Source organism: Fusarium venenatum, assembly GCF_020744135.1.
Source record: "Fusarium venenatum strain MPI-CAGE-CH-0201 chromosome Unknown EDB82scaffold_1, whole genome shotgun sequence".
Classification (NCBI taxonomy): Eukaryota; Fungi; Ascomycota; class Sordariomycetes; order Hypocreales; family Nectriaceae; genus Fusarium; species Fusarium venenatum.
The window spans coordinates 10943896-10962963 of NW_027072129.1; the positions used below are offsets into that span (position 1 = coordinate 10943896).

At 47.6% G+C, this 19068-nt stretch overlaps 9 protein-coding genes across 9 annotated transcripts; 4 read left to right on the forward strand and 5 right to left on the reverse strand.

Moving 5' to 3' along the window:
- Positions 1-252: 252 nt before the first annotated feature.
- On the forward strand, positions 253-1712 carry EDB82DRAFT_552807 (uncharacterized protein; the record flags this gene model as incomplete). The annotated part of the gene is made up of 2 exons (XM_025732231.2): positions 253-952; positions 1008-1712. The coding sequence occupies 2 exons, from the start codon at positions 253-255 to the stop codon at positions 1391-1393; spliced, it is 1086 nt and encodes a 361-aa protein (XP_025587605.1). The 3' UTR covers positions 1394-1712.
- Positions 1713-2300: 588 nt separating this feature from the next.
- On the forward strand, positions 2301-3576 carry EDB82DRAFT_493406 (uncharacterized protein). The gene is made up of 2 exons (XM_025732220.2): positions 2301-2358; positions 2406-3576. The coding sequence occupies exons 1-2, from the start codon at positions 2323-2325 to the stop codon at positions 3408-3410; spliced, it is 1041 nt and encodes a 346-aa protein (XP_025587604.2). The 5' UTR covers positions 2301-2322; the 3' UTR covers positions 3411-3576.
- Positions 3577-3813: 237 nt separating this feature from the next.
- On the forward strand, positions 3814-5103 carry EDB82DRAFT_573126 (uncharacterized protein; the record flags this gene model as incomplete). The annotated part of the gene is made up of 4 exons (XM_065609929.1): positions 3814-3850; positions 3887-4421; positions 4467-4636; positions 4686-5103. 4 exons carry the CDS (start codon positions 3814-3816, stop codon positions 5048-5050), a joined length of 1107 nt encoding a protein of 368 aa, XP_065466000.1. The 3' UTR covers positions 5051-5103.
- Positions 5104-5208: 105 nt separating this feature from the next.
- EDB82DRAFT_115384 (uncharacterized protein) lies at positions 5209-6974 on the reverse strand. Its single transcript, XM_025732187.2, has 2 exons — positions 6650-6974; positions 5209-6600 (listed from the first exon to the last, which is right to left on the reverse strand). Exon 2 carries the CDS (start codon positions 6569-6571, stop codon positions 5366-5368), a length of 1206 nt encoding a protein of 401 aa, XP_025587601.1. The 5' UTR covers positions 6572-6600; positions 6650-6974; the 3' UTR covers positions 5209-5365.
- Positions 6975-7694: 720 nt separating this feature from the next.
- On the reverse strand, positions 7695-8130 carry EDB82DRAFT_493410 (uncharacterized protein). Its single transcript, XM_065608428.1, has one exon. It carries the CDS (start codon positions 8114-8116, stop codon positions 7898-7900), a length of 219 nt encoding a protein of 72 aa, XP_065466001.1. The 5' UTR covers positions 8117-8130; the 3' UTR covers positions 7695-7897.
- Positions 8131-8847: 717 nt separating this feature from the next.
- On the forward strand, positions 8848-11354 carry EDB82DRAFT_534501 (Metallo-dependent phosphatase-like protein). The gene is made up of 2 exons (XM_025732176.2): positions 8848-9421; positions 9468-11354. Exons 1-2 carry the CDS (start codon positions 9246-9248, stop codon positions 11128-11130), a joined length of 1839 nt encoding a protein of 612 aa, XP_025587600.1. The 5' UTR covers positions 8848-9245; the 3' UTR covers positions 11131-11354.
- A 143-nt stretch (positions 11355-11497) lies between these two features.
- On the reverse strand, positions 11498-11901 carry EDB82DRAFT_534502 (uncharacterized protein; the record flags this gene model as incomplete). The annotated part of the gene is made up of 2 exons (XM_025732165.2): positions 11498-11694; positions 11749-11901. The coding sequence occupies 2 exons, from the start codon at positions 11899-11901 to the stop codon at positions 11596-11598; spliced, it is 252 nt and encodes an 83-aa protein (XP_025587599.1). The 3' UTR covers positions 11498-11595.
- Positions 11902-13335: 1434 nt separating this feature from the next.
- EDB82DRAFT_493418 (uncharacterized protein) lies at positions 13336-16551 on the reverse strand. Its single transcript, XM_025732154.2, has 2 exons — positions 13572-16551; positions 13336-13520 (listed from the first exon to the last, which is right to left on the reverse strand). Exons 1-2 carry the CDS (start codon positions 16431-16433, stop codon positions 13482-13484), a joined length of 2901 nt encoding a protein of 966 aa, XP_025587598.1. The 5' UTR covers positions 16434-16551; the 3' UTR covers positions 13336-13481.
- Positions 16552-17774: 1223 nt separating this feature from the next.
- On the reverse strand, positions 17775-18957 carry EDB82DRAFT_573130 (uncharacterized protein; the record flags this gene model as incomplete). The annotated part of the gene is made up of 2 exons (XM_025732142.1): positions 17775-18193; positions 18255-18957. 2 exons carry the CDS (start codon positions 18955-18957, stop codon positions 17775-17777), a joined length of 1122 nt encoding a protein of 373 aa, XP_025587597.1.
- Positions 18958-19068: the final 111 nt, after the last annotated feature.

Sequence of the window (19068 nt, forward strand, 5' to 3'; positions counted from 1 at the left end):
GTTTGTTCTTTACAGCCTGAAGCTTGGAGGTTGATGTTTTTTGTTACACACTGAGCCTGCCATTGACAGTTTGACTGACACTGGCACGCAGCTGTCGCAACAAAAAATTAGGAACTGAGAGCAGAGGAGACGAACACATCAACACTCTCATATATTTCTACGTGGTACGGCTGATCCAATCTTTTCATCACCCACCAAATCAGTACTGGATTTTATTCGACCTACCTTCCTCCCAGCTGTGCCTCATCAGAGATGGCAATAATCACGTACGAAATCGACTCTGGCGGCGATATTGAGCTTGTGTTGGAATATCTAAACAAACAAAAGATCGTGCCAATCATCACATCCGGGGGGTGGGATGACTACCATGTACCCAGGTATGACGGTAATTGTGTCTTGCAAAACCCGACCCTTGTTGAACGATATGCCGTCTTCAACATTCAACAAGACGCTGAGGATAAGACTACCGAAGTTCGGATGCGTGTGTCCTCGCGACACTTGATTCTCGCCTCTTGTACGTTCCGCACTATGCTGGAGGGACCATGGTGTGAGAATCTCTTACAGGCTTCTCACTCCCAGTCTGGTCCTGTTCAGATCAAGACTACCGACTGGGACGCCGCCGCGCTGGCAATTGTAATGGATGCTATCCACGGGCGTTATCAGGATATTCTAAAGGATATACACCCAGGACTGCTGGCCCGGATCGCTACCGTAATCGACTATTACGCCTGTCACGAAAACCTTCAGCCCATCAGCGACATATGGATGACCGGGGTTCGCGGAACATACCCAGTGCCTGATGTCTATTGCAAGAGCAGCCTCGTGTGGCTCTACATCTCCTGGGTGTTTTCAAAGCTGGATATAATGCTTCCTATATCCAGGATGCTCCTTCGGAGAATCTCGGGCCTCTCATTCATTAATTCGGAGGATCTCCCTATCGGCCATATTCTCGGTTCGTTATGATTCCAATGCAGACCCATCATGAATACAGCACTGACATAGCACAGAAAAAATTGATATCAAGAGACAGCAGTGTATCGGAAGATTCATGTCCGGTTTGAATGCTCTCCGCAAGCAACTTTCAGACGAGGAAGGCTGCCCTGTGGCCAAGAATCCCTACTGTTCCGCCACGATGCTTGGGATTTTGATACGGGAACAACAAAAGCTCCGTCTTCTTGACCCGCCTCCCGCCGCTCCATATAGTGGCTACAACCTCGCATTCTTCATCTCGGCAAGTAATGCTTTCCCTTCATCAAGACCGGACAGAGGGAAGGACCGCCAAGGCCTTTACAAGTACAAATCCTGTACATGTATTATTACTTGGCGACTGACGTACGTTGGCCTGGAAATTGGGAAAGACATCAATGGATACGATTTGACTGTTTTGCAGTAAGGCAAAATCATGGTCGTGGACTTGTCATCACGTTTAGTAACAGAAGAGTCTGTTCCCCTGGCCAGGGGATAGAAGTTATGATACAGAAAATAAACAGTTCAAGATCAGGTCCCGAACAGCATAAAGTGACAAAATTATTTTATCGCTTAGGCAAGTTGGCAACAACTAGTCTTCTACTCCTTGATACGCTTCTCCTCTATAAGATCCTTCAAGTATGAGTTGTCCAATACAAACACGCCAGTATCCAAGTATCACCAACCCATAACTTCATTCATTGTTCACTCAATCGGTTATCCACAAAAGATCATATCACAACTCAACTCGTCCTTCCTAAAGTCATGTCGCCATGTTATTTCATTCACAAGCGCTTTATTTACTTGATTTCATCACCTCAGCCATTTATAGCCTCTTCACCAGCATCAGTCATCAGCATCAACCACAACCGCAGCAGGCATCTTGGGCCTTTTGATTGAGCGATGAAACACATGGAGTATGCCATCACGATTTCGAGGAGATTTAACAAGTATACTGTGAACATTAGTGATAGCTATTCGAATGACCAGATTTGGAGAAGAGATATCCTTTGTGAGTTTGTGCGCGAGTTCCCATCATGAGACCGCCCCACGCGTAGTAACAGATCCCGTGCCACTAACACAACTCAATGTCTTACAATCCAATATGTATCTGAACCTTGAACCTGCACCTTTGTAATTAAAATGATGAGAAAAATCAAGGCTTCTTCGGAACTTTCTTTGTTTCAGATCAAAATCCCGTCTTGGGATGAGTTCTCATGTAGTGGTCATGCGGGTGGAAATTGAAGAAATGCCATCATCGAAATCTGCCAAGAAGGGCATGTTGAGATTATATATATACCACCGTATTTACAGTATGGTAGTAATATCTTTAATAACCTTCGCCAGTTTCTTGAGATGATCGATGCCCGGCAGCTGGTACTTAATATGGAGGTCCGTTTCGCATGTCTCCTGAACTACCATCCACTTACACCAAACAGGCCCGATCTCTCATCCCATCATGGACCGATACTCCCATCCCGAGCATAACCCTCTCCGCCAGCGGTCTCCTCGTCCTAGCTGACCTCCGCACAATATCCCGCAGAACAGCTCTCACCGGCGGTGCCTCTTGGGTAGACGCCTTCGTCCTCGCCCCAGGTTTACACTACCAACAAGCATGCAACGATCTCGAACGCGAAGCCCCCGTCGGCTTAATGGCCCTTTCCACACAAGCACTTGGAGAAATGCAGTACGCTGTGAAGAATACAATGACGGCGAGTTATCTCAAGAGTTTATGCAAAGATGGTGAGGACAGCATCACTCTAAACGTGGGGATAGACACACCGTTGGATGTGGTCAAGTTTATTGGAAAAGTACTTGAAAGAAAGAAAATCGCCGATGAGGAGGAAGATGATGATGCGGATCATGATGATTGGGCTTCACTTTCGGATGTCGACTGGCTCAGCCATCTTCTCTACCTCGGCAGTCCCATCATAACACTATCATCTATATCCTTCATGGTTATTCTGGAAGATTGGTGGGGGCTTGCTATAATGCTCACGCTGATAATCTCACGCATACTCAACATATGGGCTATAAAACAACGCATGACACACTCAGAACCTCCCCCTGAGAGCTTGATCATGACAGAGTATCGCATCGACCTCGGCGGAGGACACAGCGTGCAACTTCGCGGCCCGGATGCAGATTTACAAGCTATCGTTACGCACGCTTGGCTACGTGCACAGTCGGTACTGGAGGGCTACCTTGAAGCAGTGGCTAAGCTGATGGTATACATGTCTGCTGCACTGGGAGGAAATATGACGCAGGCGGGTGCTATTGTGCTTATTGGATTGTTGCTTGCGAGTGCGGCACTGCTAGGGTTGAGTAATGCACATGCTCGAGGTTTCCGTATGCATGGTCGTTATGTGATGCCAGAGAGGAAGAAAGCAAAGATGGTACAGTCCCTTGCTACGAGCAGGAGTAGTATTTCAGCAAGAGTGTAACCATCACGGTAGATTTTATAGATACCTAGTAGTCAAAGAGAATCGAGAACTTGATAACCACCTCTCCCCCTGGGTTCTGCGAGGCACAAGAGGCGAAATTAGTAGGATAGTTTCTACTTAGACCATACTCTTCGGCCATCTTTTCTATTAACTGCTAGCCATCCAAGTCACAGTTCCCGACAGTATCCAAAATTATAATCATTTGTTCACTGTATACCACTGTCAAGATCCGTTGTAGCCTGAGGTATCTGAGCCAAGTTGGCAGTGACAGAGAAGTGCCAGCCAGCTGCACATCAACAAATAAACAGAATAAAACAACATTCACTGCCCAGCACTTCACCTTCTCCTCCCAAATAAAAAAAAACTTCCTTCTTCACCCATCATTCTCTTTCTTCTTCATCTCATGACATCACGGCATCAGCACAAAAGACGCGAAACAGGTGAGTCAGTTCATGCTACTTTGGACTAGGTCTTAGGTCTACTGTCCGATAACCTAACCTGGCATTTGGTCATAGCACAAATCACCTATGACATCGAACCGGGCGGCGATGCTGAGATTGTTTTGAAATTCGGCAACGTCAACACAAGGTCGATCGTACCGTACATCGATAGGGGCGACGTAGATGGGTACCGTGACCCGTTCTATGATGGCGACCATGATCTATTTTTCAATAATCCAACCCTCGATGGAAGATACGTCGCCTTTGACCTTGATGAAGGCCCAGATCCTGATGGAGAGATCCGGGTTGAGGTTCGAATGCGCGTCTCCTCCCGACACCTGATTCTTGCCTCTCGTATGTTCCGCGCCATGTTAGAGGGAACGTGGAGCGAAAATTCCTCTTCTGTCTCTGCATCTGGTCATCGTCAGGTTATTGCTAAGTTCTGGGACCCCGCTGCCTTTGCAATTGTACTGGATGCCATTCATGGACGCTATAACGTTATACCAGAGAATATCAACATTGGACTTCTGGCCCGAATCGCTGTTATAGTCGACTACTACGCATTGCACGAGTGCCTGTGACATATTGTCAACGTATGCATTGACAATCTTCAAAGATCCGGAAAAATGCCTGAGACCTTTTGCAAGAGCAGCCTCATTTGGCTGTCCATATCTTGGGTCTTCTCCCGAGATGACGTGATCTCTCCCATGTCCAGGATCATTCTTAAGGAGATCAGTGGTATCGAAGAAATATGCCCGGGTGCACTTCCTCTTGGTGAAACTGTTAGTACGTTGTCCTACGGGCTTATAGTGGCTGTGGTACTAATGAATAATAGAAAAGATTGATGCCAAGAGACAGAAGCTCATTCGCACATTGATAGATGGTCTAGATGATCTCCGCAAGAGCCTTTTATGCGAACCAATCTGTCTTCGCGACGATTGTTATTGTCCCATCACGATGCTTGGTAGCTTGATTGGAAAACAACACAGACTGGGAATTCTCGACACACCTCCTGTCGCTCCATACAATGGTCACAGCATCTCGAGCTTCATCGCAGAAATAGTCAAGCCGATGTTGACACAGAATCAAATGAGGCATATGACGACTTCCTCTGGCATCTGCTCATGCACCATTAAATGGCGACTGGAGGATCTCTTTGAAAAAATTGAGACAGACATTTCAAACTACCGTTTGGAATGATTTTTGTGCTCGCAAAGTTGGCCTGATATTCGGCAACAGAAGACTGCCTAAGGGATGAAATTGGTAAGTCAGTTTGTGCTATTTGGATCAGACTTCCGAGTCTCTGTACCTTGAAACTTGAGGCTAACTTTTCGGTTGTGCTAGACTCTCGATCGGGATTTGGGTTTAGAAAGAATTAGGTGGTTGTATTAATCATGAAACTTATTTCTTATCATCTTCCTCCTACAGCACCATCTGCAAAACTATGACTATCCAGGGTATTTAACCAAAAGTAATCCAAAACCGGATATCCACCGATCATACAATCATTCGAACCTAAGACTCGTTGTTGCCAGTCTCAGACTCCATCTGGGCCTTGCGCGCAGCGTTAAGAGCCTTGAGCTTGGCAGTACCGAAGCCCAAAACACCACCCTCCTGGTTATCACCCAGCCATGGCTTCTTGGAATCACTGAGCATGCTACCAGTAACAAAGTAGATAAGCTGACCAATGATGATAAGAACAAAGGCAATGGGGTACAGGAAGTGAATGGTGTAACCAAAGACCCGGATACCAATAATGACACCCCAGAAGTTGGCAGTCAACAACGAAATGTTGAGGAAAGCCGCACTTCCCATGCGCAGCATAATGGGAACAAGGATGTAAAAAAGGTTCAGGCACAGTGTGTAACCGACGATCCAGCCGATAACCTTACCGTTCCAGGTAGCGTTATCAAAAGACTCACGGTCAAAGATGGCGGCCTGGACACCGTTGATGCACATACCAAACAGGCCCAGGAAAGACAGGACGTGGTACAAGTGAGCTCGGGAAACGAGCCACTCCTCAAAAACATTGGTGGTACCGTAGAGGGTAGCACCGAGAAGTGCGAACAAGTCACCCTTGACCATGTCAAGACCGTTACCACCGTTGGAACCGGTGATGTGGTCACTACCAATCAAGATACCCATACCACCACAGCAGACCAAGATACCAATGATCTGGAAGACTCTGTAGCGGACCTTGAGGAGGAAGAAAGAAATGACCACGACACAGACAATGGCCCAGAAGTTGATGAGCTGAGCGGACAAGACGTTGGTGTATCGGTAGGCCAAAACAGTAAAGTAGTTTCCCTCAACGTCCAGGAATGCCATGATCAGATACTTCCAACCATCCTTGACAGCAACCTTCCACCAGCCACTGATACCATCCTTGTAGAGGAAGACGGGGGTGTAGATGAGGAACATGAGGATGTAGTTGAAGACGGTCTGGAAGGCGGGAATGTTGGTGCCCGCCTCGGCGAGGAAGCTGGTAAAGGTGTTGGTCGCGGTGATGCACAGGGCAAGGACCTGGCCGAGAGCGAGGACAACCCAGAAGTCGACGGTGGTCAGGTAGCTGTACCAGTGGACAGACTTGACTTCGAGGGTGTGAATGCCCTGGCTAACGGCGACATCTTGGTTGGTAGTCGCAGAGGCGGAAGAAGTTTGGACGGCGTCGGCGGTTGGGCCTTTGGAGTCGCCTACAGCGATGGGTTGTTGGGCAGACATGTTTATTCGAGGGTATCGCAGAGAACTATCTAGTGATGTTAGTCGTCAATTGAGTTTGTGTCTTTTGTCGCAACATACCTCGTAAACCTGTAGCAAACTAATTGATGTTGTATAGAGTAATATTCTCTTGTAGTAGATGAAGTCTTTCTATCGTCTCCAGATGCAGCAAGCGCAAAGACTCAAAGTCGCTCGCTGTGTTCTTATGAACTGACACGGCACATATAACAATGCGCCGAAAGGTATAGGTCGAAGGAAGTCGTTGTGAACAAGATCAACATGAGCTGGGTGGTGTCGTGGGGTATTTCAAGCCGGTCGCGAAAAGGTTTGTCGGAGGCGACTAAGTCGGGTGATCGACAACGGAGACACCGTTTTAAAGCAGCGACGATCTGTTAGAGTCAACTTTCAACGAGATAAAAGAAAAAGAAACTAAAACTAGAATGAGGGCCAGGCTCATCTTATCCTTTTTGCGCCAAAACCCTGTCCCAACTGATCGGGTCTATCATGTGAATGATTTTTTTTTCTTCTTGTCTTTCCCAAGCTTTTAACGGATCCAACCCAGAATCAGACAAGTAGAGCGTCTTATTGGATCAGAGTCTAAAAGTATCCACGATCTATCGGGAGCCAAGAAGCGGTGCCTTACCAGGACAGGTCAAACGTCCTCGAGATGGTGCTTCTTTAATCCTTGGTGGCGGCTTGCGCCAGCGGGTCGGGGAGGGGAGTTCGCCGCGGCGGCAGCCGGGAGGTCAAAGCTCCCCTGTCATACTCTACCAACAGGGGATGTTACAGTGCTTACAGGGAGTGGTTCCACTGAGGACGGAGTGTTGGACGGAGATGAGATGCCTGCTCCAACTGCTCCCAACAGCAATAAGTTATCAAAAGAATCAATGTTGAAAAATAGAGACACAAAGATCAAGGTAGAAGAAGAGTAAGACAGTCGATCTCAGCTGTAAATCAAAGCTATTGTGGCGTCCAATATCTCACCTGAAGGAGGGTCACCAAAAGTCTGGGCTCACAAGGGAATGGACGAGAAGGATGGCGGCTAGTGGATAAGCACGTGGGGGTAACCAACAAATTGGCCGAAACTATCACATCCATCGTGATGCACTTTGTCACAGTTACTCAAGACCTTTCAACGTTGTGTTCTCAGATTGCCGCTCTTAATGCTGATTGTCTATATAAATATCTGCGCACAAAAATAACATTATCCGTACTCTAGCTTCCGCTGTACATATAAGACCTGATACAATGATCGATCATGACTTAGACAAAACACCAGCCATGGCAGCTCTTACTGTCCTTGCAATCCAGACGTTATTTCTTGTCGTACTATTTGTTTCTGAGTCTCTCCCTAGTTCGAATTAAATGTTTGTCACTTTCTTGGGTCAAATACAACGTACGAGACATGAGTGGTAGTTGTGTTGATAAAGAGGTCGTTGTGCTGGGTGGTAAAAGCTCGCGTTCTGGCAATGCTCTAATATTTCGAAGCAAAAGATCTTGGGTTTCCTTTTCTGAATTAACGTTGAGTCTCCTTGAAGCGCTTTCCATGTTGAAATTATTTGCTTTATTTTGTCAGTGATTGTTTGTTGTGGTCAGTCTGGTGAGTGACTAACTTACTCCAATTTGTTGCTACCGGAGTTCTCCGAGTCCCGGTATCTGTCTTCTTGACACAAATAGCTTTGATGATTGGCTACTCCTATACCGTATTTAACAGTCTGTTTTCTTGTAAAAAAGACATAAAAGAGATGAAGGGGGCGAAATGTCACTTGAAGACATCTTCATACTCACTCAAGTCCGTCTTTAAGCCCGTTTATATACCGGGAACCGGGGAGGCACAGCGGCAGAAAGTGGAGACCCCGGCTGCATCTCGTATTTCGTACCGGCAAACAAAGATCCACTTCTACACAGCTTCAACCTATTATCTGCTGCAGCCACCGACATCGCATTATCATGCCAAGATGGGAATGTTCGAATTGAGCCGCAAATTGGGGTTCTTGGAGAAATCAACTTATAACTTTGCGGTGTAAGAGGCACAGAGGAGTGGAGATTTCGACATTTGACTGAGCTTTCAGTGCTGGTCCAATCGTCTCTATGGGCTTGCTATCTTGTCAGGAAGCTATCAGAGGTTAGTTTGTAGCAGCAAATCGACAATAAACAGGACTGGTTCCTCTGTCTGATCACCTCAGTAGTGTTGAAGAGTCATGATGAGTGACTGAGACAATCACCTCTATAGCCATTATTACTTCAACAACCTACTTCTCCCCTTCTCATCTTTGGATACTCCCTTATAACGGATTGGCGGTCTATTCAGTACTGTTTCTTACATATCGTGTCACGGGTCATGCTTCATGATGAATGCGCGTCCTCGTGGTCCTCTGAAGCATGCGCTATCGTTGATGCATGACCCCTTGCGGGGAGACCTTTCGATCTTCCTATTCGCTGAATCTGCTTTGATAAGCCTAAAAGTCAGCCATTTCATCCAATCATCACTCAAGCAGCCCTGTTGTCCCTCAGGGTCCCCTACAACGTCATGCTAGCGTGAAGCTACCTTATCATACTTCCCGTCGACCCGAACTCGGCGGTCACTCTTCCTTCTTCTTCTTCATCTCCATCAACACAAGGCGGATTCATCCTCTTGTGCGACATCATCAATCTCTTCACTGTCTCATTACCCAACATGATTCTCCGGAGTAAAACACTTGCTGCTGGCTCAGCGCTGGTCGCTGTAGCTAGTGCTTCGCAACCTGGAGCTCCGGCGCCTGTACCAGGTCCCATGAGAGAACTTACTTGGGGTCAGATTAACTTTATCCACACAACGGATACACATGGCTGGATTGGCGGCCACTTACAAGAGTACGTTCTTCATCCGTTCCATCACAACCCATGGCTGACTGTCTAGGCCTCAATATTCTGCCGATTGGGGTGACTACATCTCCTTCACCAAGCACATGCGCGACGAAGCCGACAAGAAGGGAGCCGACCTACTAGTCATCGATACCGGCGATCGCATCGAAGGAAACGGACTATACGACGCCTCAACCCCCAAGGGCCTCTTTCAATATGATATCTACGCCGAAGCCGACGTCGACATCATGTCTACTGGCAACCATGAACTTTACAAAGTCTACTCGGCCGATATGGAACACAACACTACCGTTCCCAACTACAAGAACAGCTACCTTGCATCAAACCTCGACTACATCAGTTTCGAAACCGGTGATCGCGTTCCACAAGCCCCACGCTACAAGAAGTTCAAGACAAAGAACCAGGGTCTCAACGTTGTGGCTTTCGGCTTTCTTTTTGACTTTACCGGAAATGCCAACAATACTATTGTTCAGCCCGTGGAACAAACAATCAAGGAGGATTGGTTCCAGGAAGCTATCCGGGAGAAGCCTGACCTCTTCGTTGTGATTGGTCATGTTGGTCTTCGCATGGAAGAATTCAAGGTTATCTACACTGCCATTCGCAAACAAAATTGGCATATCCCTATCGCCATCTTTGGTGGCCATGCGCATGTTCGCGACACTGTCCAGTATGACTCAAATGCTTTGGCTATAGCCAGTGGTCGCTATTTCGAGACTATCGGGTGGATGTCAATCGATGGTATTCAGAAAGACATTCAGAAAAGCAGCGCCAAAGAAGTCGAGGCGGCTGCTTCTGCTACCTTTACTCGCCGGTACATCGACAACAACCTCTACGGCCTGCACTATCACACTGGTCTCAACGAAACGACATTCCCCACTGAGCATGGAAAGAGAGTCAGCAAGATGATCACTCGCGCCCGCAAGGCCCTCCAACTTGACTACAAGTTTGGCTGTGCTCCGAAGACGTTGTGGATGCATCGAGCCAAGCACACTGACGAGGACAGTATTTACCATTGGATCTCGAATCACGTCTTGCCCGATGTCATCACCCGAAAAGACCGCAAAGACAAGTCGAGGCTGGCTATCTTCAACACTGGTGGTATCCGATTTGACATTTTCAAGGGTGGTTTTACACGAGACAGCACTTATGCTGTGTGCCCTTTTACCAGTGGATTTAAATACATTCCCGACGTTCCATACAAGGCCGCTTCCAAGGTCATTGAACTTCTCAACAGCGCTGGAAGGATCTTTGCTGAGAACGGCCTTGATGTCAAATATATGGCCATGCCCGAACAAGCTTTCCCTGCCCCCGCTATGAAGGCTCAGTTCGAGGCGAACAAGATTGATGAAGAAGAGCGCCGTCTCGAACTTCGGAGTTTCTTCGATAAGCCTGACTTGACTGCCGGCTATACTACTACAGACGATATCGGCACCGACGGCGATGATACTATTCACGAGCCAGTCAAGTTTTACGAGCAACCCAACTGTGTCCAGGCTGAGATCAATATGCCCAAGGATGGCGAGCCAGAGACGGTTGACTTTGTTTTCCTTGACTTTATCCAGCCATGGATCATCCCCGCCCTCAGACTTGCAGGAGCAGGTGATTACAGTGATGCTCATGTTGAGCGTTATATTGAGGGTTCTTTTACATACTATATGGCCGATTGGATCAGCAAGAACTGGCAGGGTGAGTGTTAAATTGCATGCGACTAGATGAATTTTGGACGCAACTCCATGGCGTTTTTGTATTAGGACAGCATAGTTTCAGCACTTGGATAGCATGACAATAGATTGAACATACTTGCATTCTTACCCTTGCTCTCGTTGCTCAGAAGGTTTTTAAAGTGAATTTCATTATATTATTGCAGAATGCTAAAAGGGCAATCAATGTATCAGTTGAATAGGTCAAATCAAGTAAAGGGGCAATGCAGTAGATTGAAGATGCTATGCTGAGTAACTATATACGATCTTGAACCCCCACATGCTGTTTCTGTATATGTGCCATGTATCTATCAAACATTTCTAAGGAAAGGACCTCATGCAGTGTGCATGAAAACAAGTATATAAAAAAGACCAAATGCTCAAGTTTGAACCCAAAGGTCGCAGAGATAGAAGTCGTTATCGAGAGTCCACTCTCACGGCTATCTCATCGGGAGAGATTGCTTAGTTCTGGGGGAACTTGAAGCCGGGAGGGACACAGTAGGGGCTGGCGCTCTTCTTGTAGAAGACGCAAGAAGTCTTGGGAGGACAAGCTCCAGCAGCCTTGACAATGTTAGAGAGATACTTAGGGAGGAATGGGAGTGTTTGATAACTTACCACGTATTTGCCGGTGACATCGCAGATCTGCCAGCCAGTCTTGTCGGGAGTGCAAGAGTAGGTACCAGGCTTGCAGCCGCCGGCAGCAGCATCAAGAGGAGAAGCAGCGGCCATGGAGACGAAGGCAGCGATGGCGACAGCGGTGAACTTCATGTTTGCGGTTGGTGGTTTTTTTGTTTGGAGAGTGTGTTTTGAAGCGAGTGTTGTAGCGAAGGTAGTAGAAAGTAGAAGATGCTTGTTGTTGATGAGGATGATGAGAATGAAAAGTGATTTAGGAGGTGAGATGGATAGGTTTATATACTTGATTTTGATCCTACTTGTTTCTATTCTTGTGACGATGGATGCTCGTGAGTCTCACTTACACGAGCTGACATTTCTGGAGGTGTCGACTTCCGTTGCCTGTCCGGAAGTCGGCTTTAGTCCTAGAATGTGTGCATGATACTATTTTCGTTCTTCTCTTTGCTGTTTACCAACGGGAGACCTTACTAGTCCCCTCAGCTGTGCCTATACGAGGCTTGTGACTATGCCACTTTGCATTCTTCTAACTTGTTCTTGCACACTTGGTTGATCGGATTCGCTTGCAACGTTGACTTTGGTGGAGGGTGAAGCTAGACGGGATCGGGATATGGCACTTTACGTTGGCTAGGCTGAGAAGCAAGCCACTTACACGATAGTGCTAGAATAGTCAGACGATCGAAGCTGCCAGCCCTACAGATGTGGTGTTACTATTTGATGTTTTTCGTACGAGTACTTGATTACTTGTATTAATACCATATCTCTCAATTTTGAAGGTAAATTACACTGTTGACATCACTGTAAGATACTCATAGGTACTATTATTACGAGCAGACATGACATTCAACACTCAAATAGTACATTCCCACCGCTCTTCAAGAAGATCGAAATCATCCCATCCTAAAAATAAATCCTCGAGTTAATTGATTCAGCCCATTACCCCGCAAAAAGCAACATTCCTGTCACATCATGTTCTCCTCGCAGCTTATTCGTCGCCAGAACGCCTCTCTCGTGTTCCCCAACACCCCGGGAAAATCATGAAATCCTATTCACCAACAAGATTGAGTCCAAGTACCTTTTCGCTAATATCGTGATGAAAACACGGGAATGGAATCATGTTGTATTGTGATGTTGGTTACACATAACAGGACTTTGACCTGTTTATTCACAAGGCATATTATTGCCATCGTATAGCATAACTTGACGTAAACTGCTGACACTTCGTCAAAATTCCGTCTGTCATCTCCCCACCATCACTTGGAAAAGGTCTTATCATCTTGAGTGTGGTTATACGATGCAAACTCACGTCCATATGCAGGCCCGATCAGCAGTGATACGAGGCTTGAATCCATGCTGCTTACTGTACCGTAAGCAAGAAATCTCCGTCTTGACACTCCGGGTTCAGCCCCGCGACGTCCGTGGCGCCAAGCCCGTTATTTACTCCGCCCAACGGGAAACGCGGAGACCCCGATCTCGGGCATTGACTATGAGCACGTGGCTTTCGATTTGGAGAGGCTGTTTGGATCGTTACATTTGAAGGCTGACACTTCCATCCGTCGAAGGAAACACACACTACCAATGGCGTCAGAGAAAATACAGTATTTTATTTCCATTTACAGCTTCATAGCCCTATATCCTATACCTATTCCCATTGGCTTCGTGTCGGCCGGGTCTAGTAATTAGCTCCTAATATGACATACCCTCTCTTTTCATCTTGTCTAAGACTCCCAGCCCCTGTTGATTTGTTTTCTCCTCACCTAAAAAGGTTAGCAATGTGTCTCATGCGAATGCGAAGAGGGTATTCTTACCATTGGTGAAAGGAACAGTACACCGCCCAGCAGCGATACTACAGTTAGAATGAGAGTAGACTTGTTAAATCCATCTCCCAGAATATCAAACATGCCGCTGGGAGCAAGTCGTGTTCCAAAGACATCCACGCCGTAGGCTACAATCAGACTTGTGCTCTCCACAATAACTGGTGTGGCGAGGATGTTCTTCACACCCAAAACGTTGCGCTGATGAGAAATGATTGATCGGGGATCGATCTCAATGGCGGGTGTGTATTGGATGAGGCCTTCGGCTTCTTTCTCAGCTGGGGTTGAATCACGGCCAACGGGTCGTCGGGCGTCGAGAACCTGGCGGTTCAAGCCGGCGATGGAGTGGGCTTCGGGAAGGTAGGCAAGAACTTGGCGGTTAGCAATGCCTTGTCTAGTTTGTGTTACCGACAGAGAGTCGAGTGGCTGAGACAGAACGTAAGCTTGCGACTCAGCCCAAGGCAGAGCAGGTCCAGCTGGAGAATCGACGGGCTTTAGAGGAGAAAAGGTCTCGGCATCACCCAGAGGACCACGGTCGTTGGGAGAGGAAGATTCGTAGAGGTCGGTAATGACAATCTGGTTGCCTTGAATGGATCGCTTGGTTCCGTCCTCAAGAATGTACTGTCCGAAGAAAGTGCAGGCGTACCAGTTCTCAGCCATAGTGCAAGAGATGGGCTTAGTAGAGTCGACGCCAGCATAAGACTGAGACACCAGGACTTGACCTGAGATGGTGTCAACCAGCTGAACGGACAAGGAGGAAGAAGCCTCGTCAATGGCAGCAACCACAATCGTGTTGGGGTTGAGGTACTTGTAGCTGACGCGACGATCGGCCAGAACGCGACCAATAGAAGCGACAGGGTCGTGAGAATCAGGCTTGGCAATCTCGACGATCTTCTGACCACGGAAGAGCTGAAGCTGCCAGATCTCCTCCTGGGAAACCTTGTTGTTTGATTCAACAAACTTGAGACCCTTGAGAGTCTCTCCTTCACCTCGGACAACAATGGTCTGGCTAGGAGTGAAACCAGCTGGGACGGGTCCAACTTCTCCGTTGGCACCGATAGGAAGCAGCCAGTTACCAGCGGGACTGTCAACAACGACGGTGCTGGATACACGAGGAAGAGATCCTGCGGGCATGACCTCGACAACATCGCCTGTGTCACTCTTGATAGCAACGTACTCGCCCTTGGCGCCACGCAGTGTAACAACACCCTCATCCTTGGCGTAAATACCCTTGACATCGAGGGTCTCGCCAGGAAGTTGGGGAAGGACAGACTTGGACCAGACAACCTGGCCCTCGTGCTCAGTGCTTAGACCGTACATGCGACCGCGGCGGGTTGCAAGGACAACAAGTTTGTTAAAGCCAAAGGTATCTCGGTGCAGGCCCTCTTTCTTGCTGACAGTCTCACCGCCAGATACGCTAGCAATGAAGCGCTCAGGAAGAGATGCAAGGTATTCAGGAAGGTACTGGAGGTCATCAATGTGACGGATGACACGGTGGATGTAGGCCTGGACAGGGTTGGTGTGAGCCTCTTCCTCCAAGACCTTGGCCAGGTTCTCGGTGCCGGGGACATCGGCCCAGACGGCAGCGACGGCAGCAGAGAGACCTTCGGGACGCTTCCAGTCAACCTCGCCGTTGCGGACCATGACCCAGTCGTCAGACTTGGTAACAGCAGCAGCTCGAATAGCAAAGCCTTCAGCACCAGCCTTCTTGATGACCTCAGCAACAGCATGGACAGCCTCGATGTCACCGACAGGCTTGATAGCCCAGCGGGCCAGAACAGCGTGAGATTCGGACGAGACAACTAAAGTCTCATCCTCAGTCACGCGAGCAAAGTAAACGTTAGCTCCGTCGGAGCTGGTGGAAAAGGCGCCTGGGCCGGAAAGGTGAGGCAACTCGTAGGCCTTGGAGACCTTGCTGTTCTTCAAGTCGGTGTGGTAAACCTCGGCCTTGTTTCCAGTCTTGGTTCGAGTGTGAACGAGGAAGTGAGGCTGCGACTGGGTGAGATGAGGGGCGTGAATGACAACAGAGACAGCGTCGGTAGGCAACTGGAGGTCCTGAGTTGTCTTGCTTCCTAAAACATTGACCTTGAGCTTGGTACGGGTGCTATCAGTCCAGGCGAGGATAGGAGCAGCAGAGTTACCGCCAACAAACATGACGTCCTTGGGTCCATGGACATCACCCTTGGTGCCAATGGCAAAGTCATCCAGTCGTCCTCCTGTAAGAGTGTCGAGCGCAGTAACCTTGAGGCTGTAAGAAGCAGGCGATCCGTGGAGGCTGACAACGTAGATCTTGGAGATATCGGTAGAGACCTGGAGGGGAATGTTGTGGGCGACCTCTCGGAACTCCCAAACGACCTGACCCAGAGTACCATGTAGACGTCGTAGAACTGTGGTGCCGTCCTCATCATACAGAACCAGAACATCCTTTCGAGAGCTCTCGGTCAACTCGAGAATCTCAAGATCCTTAACCTCGCCCTTGAATTCGTTGTGCCACACGTTACGACCAGTCAGCGCATCCCAAGCTTGTACCCGAGAACCATACGCCGCAGCAACCCAGTGCTCGCCCTCAGCAGCGCGCAAGAAGCCGCCGCCATTGGTAATATCATCTGCAATCTGTTGACGCCAGACAACTGCTCCGTTGCTGGGGTTCACAGCACCGATAATGCCGACATCGCTGAGTGTGTAAAGGAGGCTCGCCTTATCTGTCTTTCGTGGTCGATGGAAGAAGGTAGTCTCGACTTGGGGGACGCCGACGAGCGCGTGGTGGAAATCGATTTGGCCGACTTCGTCCTGGAAAACGGCGGCGCCGAGGGACGATAGCGCCAGAAGGAGAAATGGCTGGAGTGAGAGCCGCATTGTGGTTGTGTTGAAGGCGTTTATGCGGCTTCACGCTTGGAGGAGCTTCAAGCTGGGTGTTGCATCATGGCGGGCTATCTGTTCGTTGCGTAGTGCTTAGTCATCAGATGAGCTTAGGGTAGGTCAGTCTCCAAACTTGATCTTCAGAGCAACATGTAGATTGATGATCTATTTCCCTGGCGGTTTTGTCGTGTAAGGAAGAAGAAAATGTCTGCCATTGTGTTATCATTTTAACAGCTTTATTCTGATATAGAATTTTGTTGAAATCTTGAAAGCATGGCCTTGTGGCCCTATGATATTGGTTTTTTACGGAAAGTCTACTGTTTCAGGGCAGGTCGTTTCTTCATGAAATGATCGAAAGTCTCAAAAATGCAAATATATTGATGATACTGCAGTAAATTGACAGGAATGTTCATAGTGGATAAAAGAATTATATTTGATTTAGCATCAAATTGCATACGGCGTCAATACTCTTATCCATCTGACCGACCGAGAGATTTAGATGTACGTAGGTGAGGTAGCCACGCCAACAAAATCCCAACGTTTACCTCGAAGTTTCAGAAAAATTGGTCTAGGGACATAAGTGACGGAATTAGTAGGTTAGTTTATGTTATTTCGACCAGACTTCTTAGGCTATTTATTTTTGTTCCCTAAATATTGGGGGCTGTCTCTTCTGCCACCCGCCAGATCGAACTCAGACTCGTTCTCTGACTCCAAAATCTAAAGCCAGAAACAGTGTCGAAAAGAGCATCACTATCGTGATGGACAGTCCAATCCAAGTCAACATACCTGCTGTTCGTGTTGTATATTCAGTATATTCGTGGAGGCGAGGGCAAAGCCTTTACGCGATCTGTGAAACATCCCCAACGTTTTCTTTCTTAACCTTAGGTATCTTAGGGTTCTTTGCAAACTTTGATCCTTTATCTTAGGCTTCAACCATAACTTTGCATAAGCTGAGTACACACTACCAAAATGTCTCTCGTCTAATCTGCCTGCGGTCTATACAAATTCCGCTTCAAAATAAAAATCCCGGACCGAAGTCCTTCAGCACCTGTGTAGTTATCCATGCAAGTTTGTCACTGAGGAATCCTGAAGCACTTGATATGGTATACTTGGATTAAATCTGTCAAGAACAGAGACTTAGATAGTTAATTATCAGGTTTCAGATTCCATTTGACTACTTGGTATCTAGGCAATCTACTCCTGACAATACTTCTTCAGATGGTACTGTTGAGAGATCCAGAATACAATGTAATGCTACGAATAACCAATGGTCCTGCAAGTTCCAGCTATCCTAGGGAATGAATTGCCTCAGATTACATATTTAGAACCAATCCCATGTTACTTCTCCTCCGTGGGGGTTTTCTCCAGGGTGCTACTCATACAAAAGGACCAAATTTCCGACTGAATGCTTTCAATCCTTTCCGCTAATCTTCCCCCGATGGAACATGGTCGCGAGGCTTTTGTCCATTTGGAAGTACGAAATTTGATGCTCTTCGAGTGCAGTGCCATCGGTTTCTCAATATCTGTGATCGTATGTAGAACAGAATTGAGGCTGTATCCGTCGTAAGGATGTTCGAGAGGTATGCTGAGACTCGTGATTCCGTGTCGTATACGCATTAACACTCCGAGCGTCAATGTTGTACACTGGGCCTCCTGCTCCATGGGACAGCTTGTCTCTTTGAGCAGCTGATCTTGCAGATCATCTAAAAGGTGAAGAGATTCTGTGATAAGATGTTGTCGTTGGCCCTCGATATTGTCTGCTCGGTGTTGTCAAACCGTTGATACATCAATAACTTGGCATGAACCTTGACCTCTTACCTAAAATACCTCCAATAGGAAGGTCAAACGTGTTTGTCTGCGCCAGGCCTTCGCTATATAGCAACGTAAGACGGGCCATGCTCGAAATAATGTCTTTATCTGAAAACACCCACGCAGCATACAGACACAGCAGAGACGCATCGCATAGTTTGTCTGTTGAGGCCTTTACCTTTGCGTTCTCACTGAGCCAGCGCTTGCGATAGACATACAAAGCTTCATGGAAGCCATAATAGTCGACAATAGTTGCAATGCGGGCCACAAGTCCGAGTGTCATGTCTTCTGGTATTCCCCGATGACGCCCGTGAATGATATCCAAAACGATAGCAAAGGCCATGGCATCCCAGTCCGATGCGTTTATCTGTCGGACAGACTGGGAAGATGAAGTCGCCTCACTCCAAGGCCCTTCGAGCATGGCTTTAAAAGCGCGAGAGGCAAGAATGAGATGGCGCGACGAGACACTCATGCGAACTTCGCTGTCGACGGGGGGAACAATTGTTTTGCCGGCCGGATAAAGCTCTTTAAAGGCGCTGTATCTACCAGCACATGGTGGGTTGTTGAGCTCTAGGTCGTCAAATTCCGTATTATCGGGATCAGTGACATCTTGGGTGAAATATAGAGCCGGCACTATCTTCTGGTTGTTGGGCTTGTTTAATACCAGCTCGATGTCGCCCCCCGGATCTATATCGTACGGGATGGACAGCATCTGGACAGAAGATTAGTGTTTAGACATCAGCAATAAACATTCCAAATCTTTAGTTCATAATAACTCACTATTGTCTTCTCGGCGCAGTTATACCTTATAATAGCTGGGGGG

Coding starts and splice junctions, on each gene's coding strand:
- EDB82DRAFT_115384 (XM_025732187.2), bottom strand. CDS start 6,571: ATGTCTGCCCAACAACCCATCGCTGTAGGCGACTCCAAAGGCCCAACC.
- EDB82DRAFT_534501 (XM_025732176.2), top strand. CDS start 9,246: ATGATTCTCCGGAGTAAAACACTTGCTGCTGGCTCAGCGCTGGTCGCT. Junction 9,422..9,467: donor ATTGGCGGCCACTTACAAGA/GTACGTTCTTCA, acceptor CTGACTGTCTAG/GCCTCAATATTCTGCCGATT.
- EDB82DRAFT_493418 (XM_025732154.2), bottom strand. CDS start 16,433: ATGCGGCTCTCACTCCAGCCATTTCTCCTTCTGGCGCTATCGTCCCTC. Junction 13,521..13,571: donor TACTGTTCCTTTCACCAATG/GTAAGAATACCC, acceptor TAACCTTTTTAG/GTGAGGAGAAAACAAATCAA.
- EDB82DRAFT_493410 (XM_065608428.1), bottom strand. CDS start 8,116: ATGGAAAGCGCTTCAAGGAGACTCAACGTTAATTCAGAAAAGGAAACC.
- EDB82DRAFT_493406 (XM_025732220.2), top strand. CDS start 2,323: ATGATCGATGCCCGGCAGCTGGTACTTAATATGGAG. Junction 2,359..2,405: donor AGCTGGTACTTAATATGGAG/GTCCGTTTCGCA, acceptor TACACCAAACAG/GCCCGATCTCTCATCCCATC.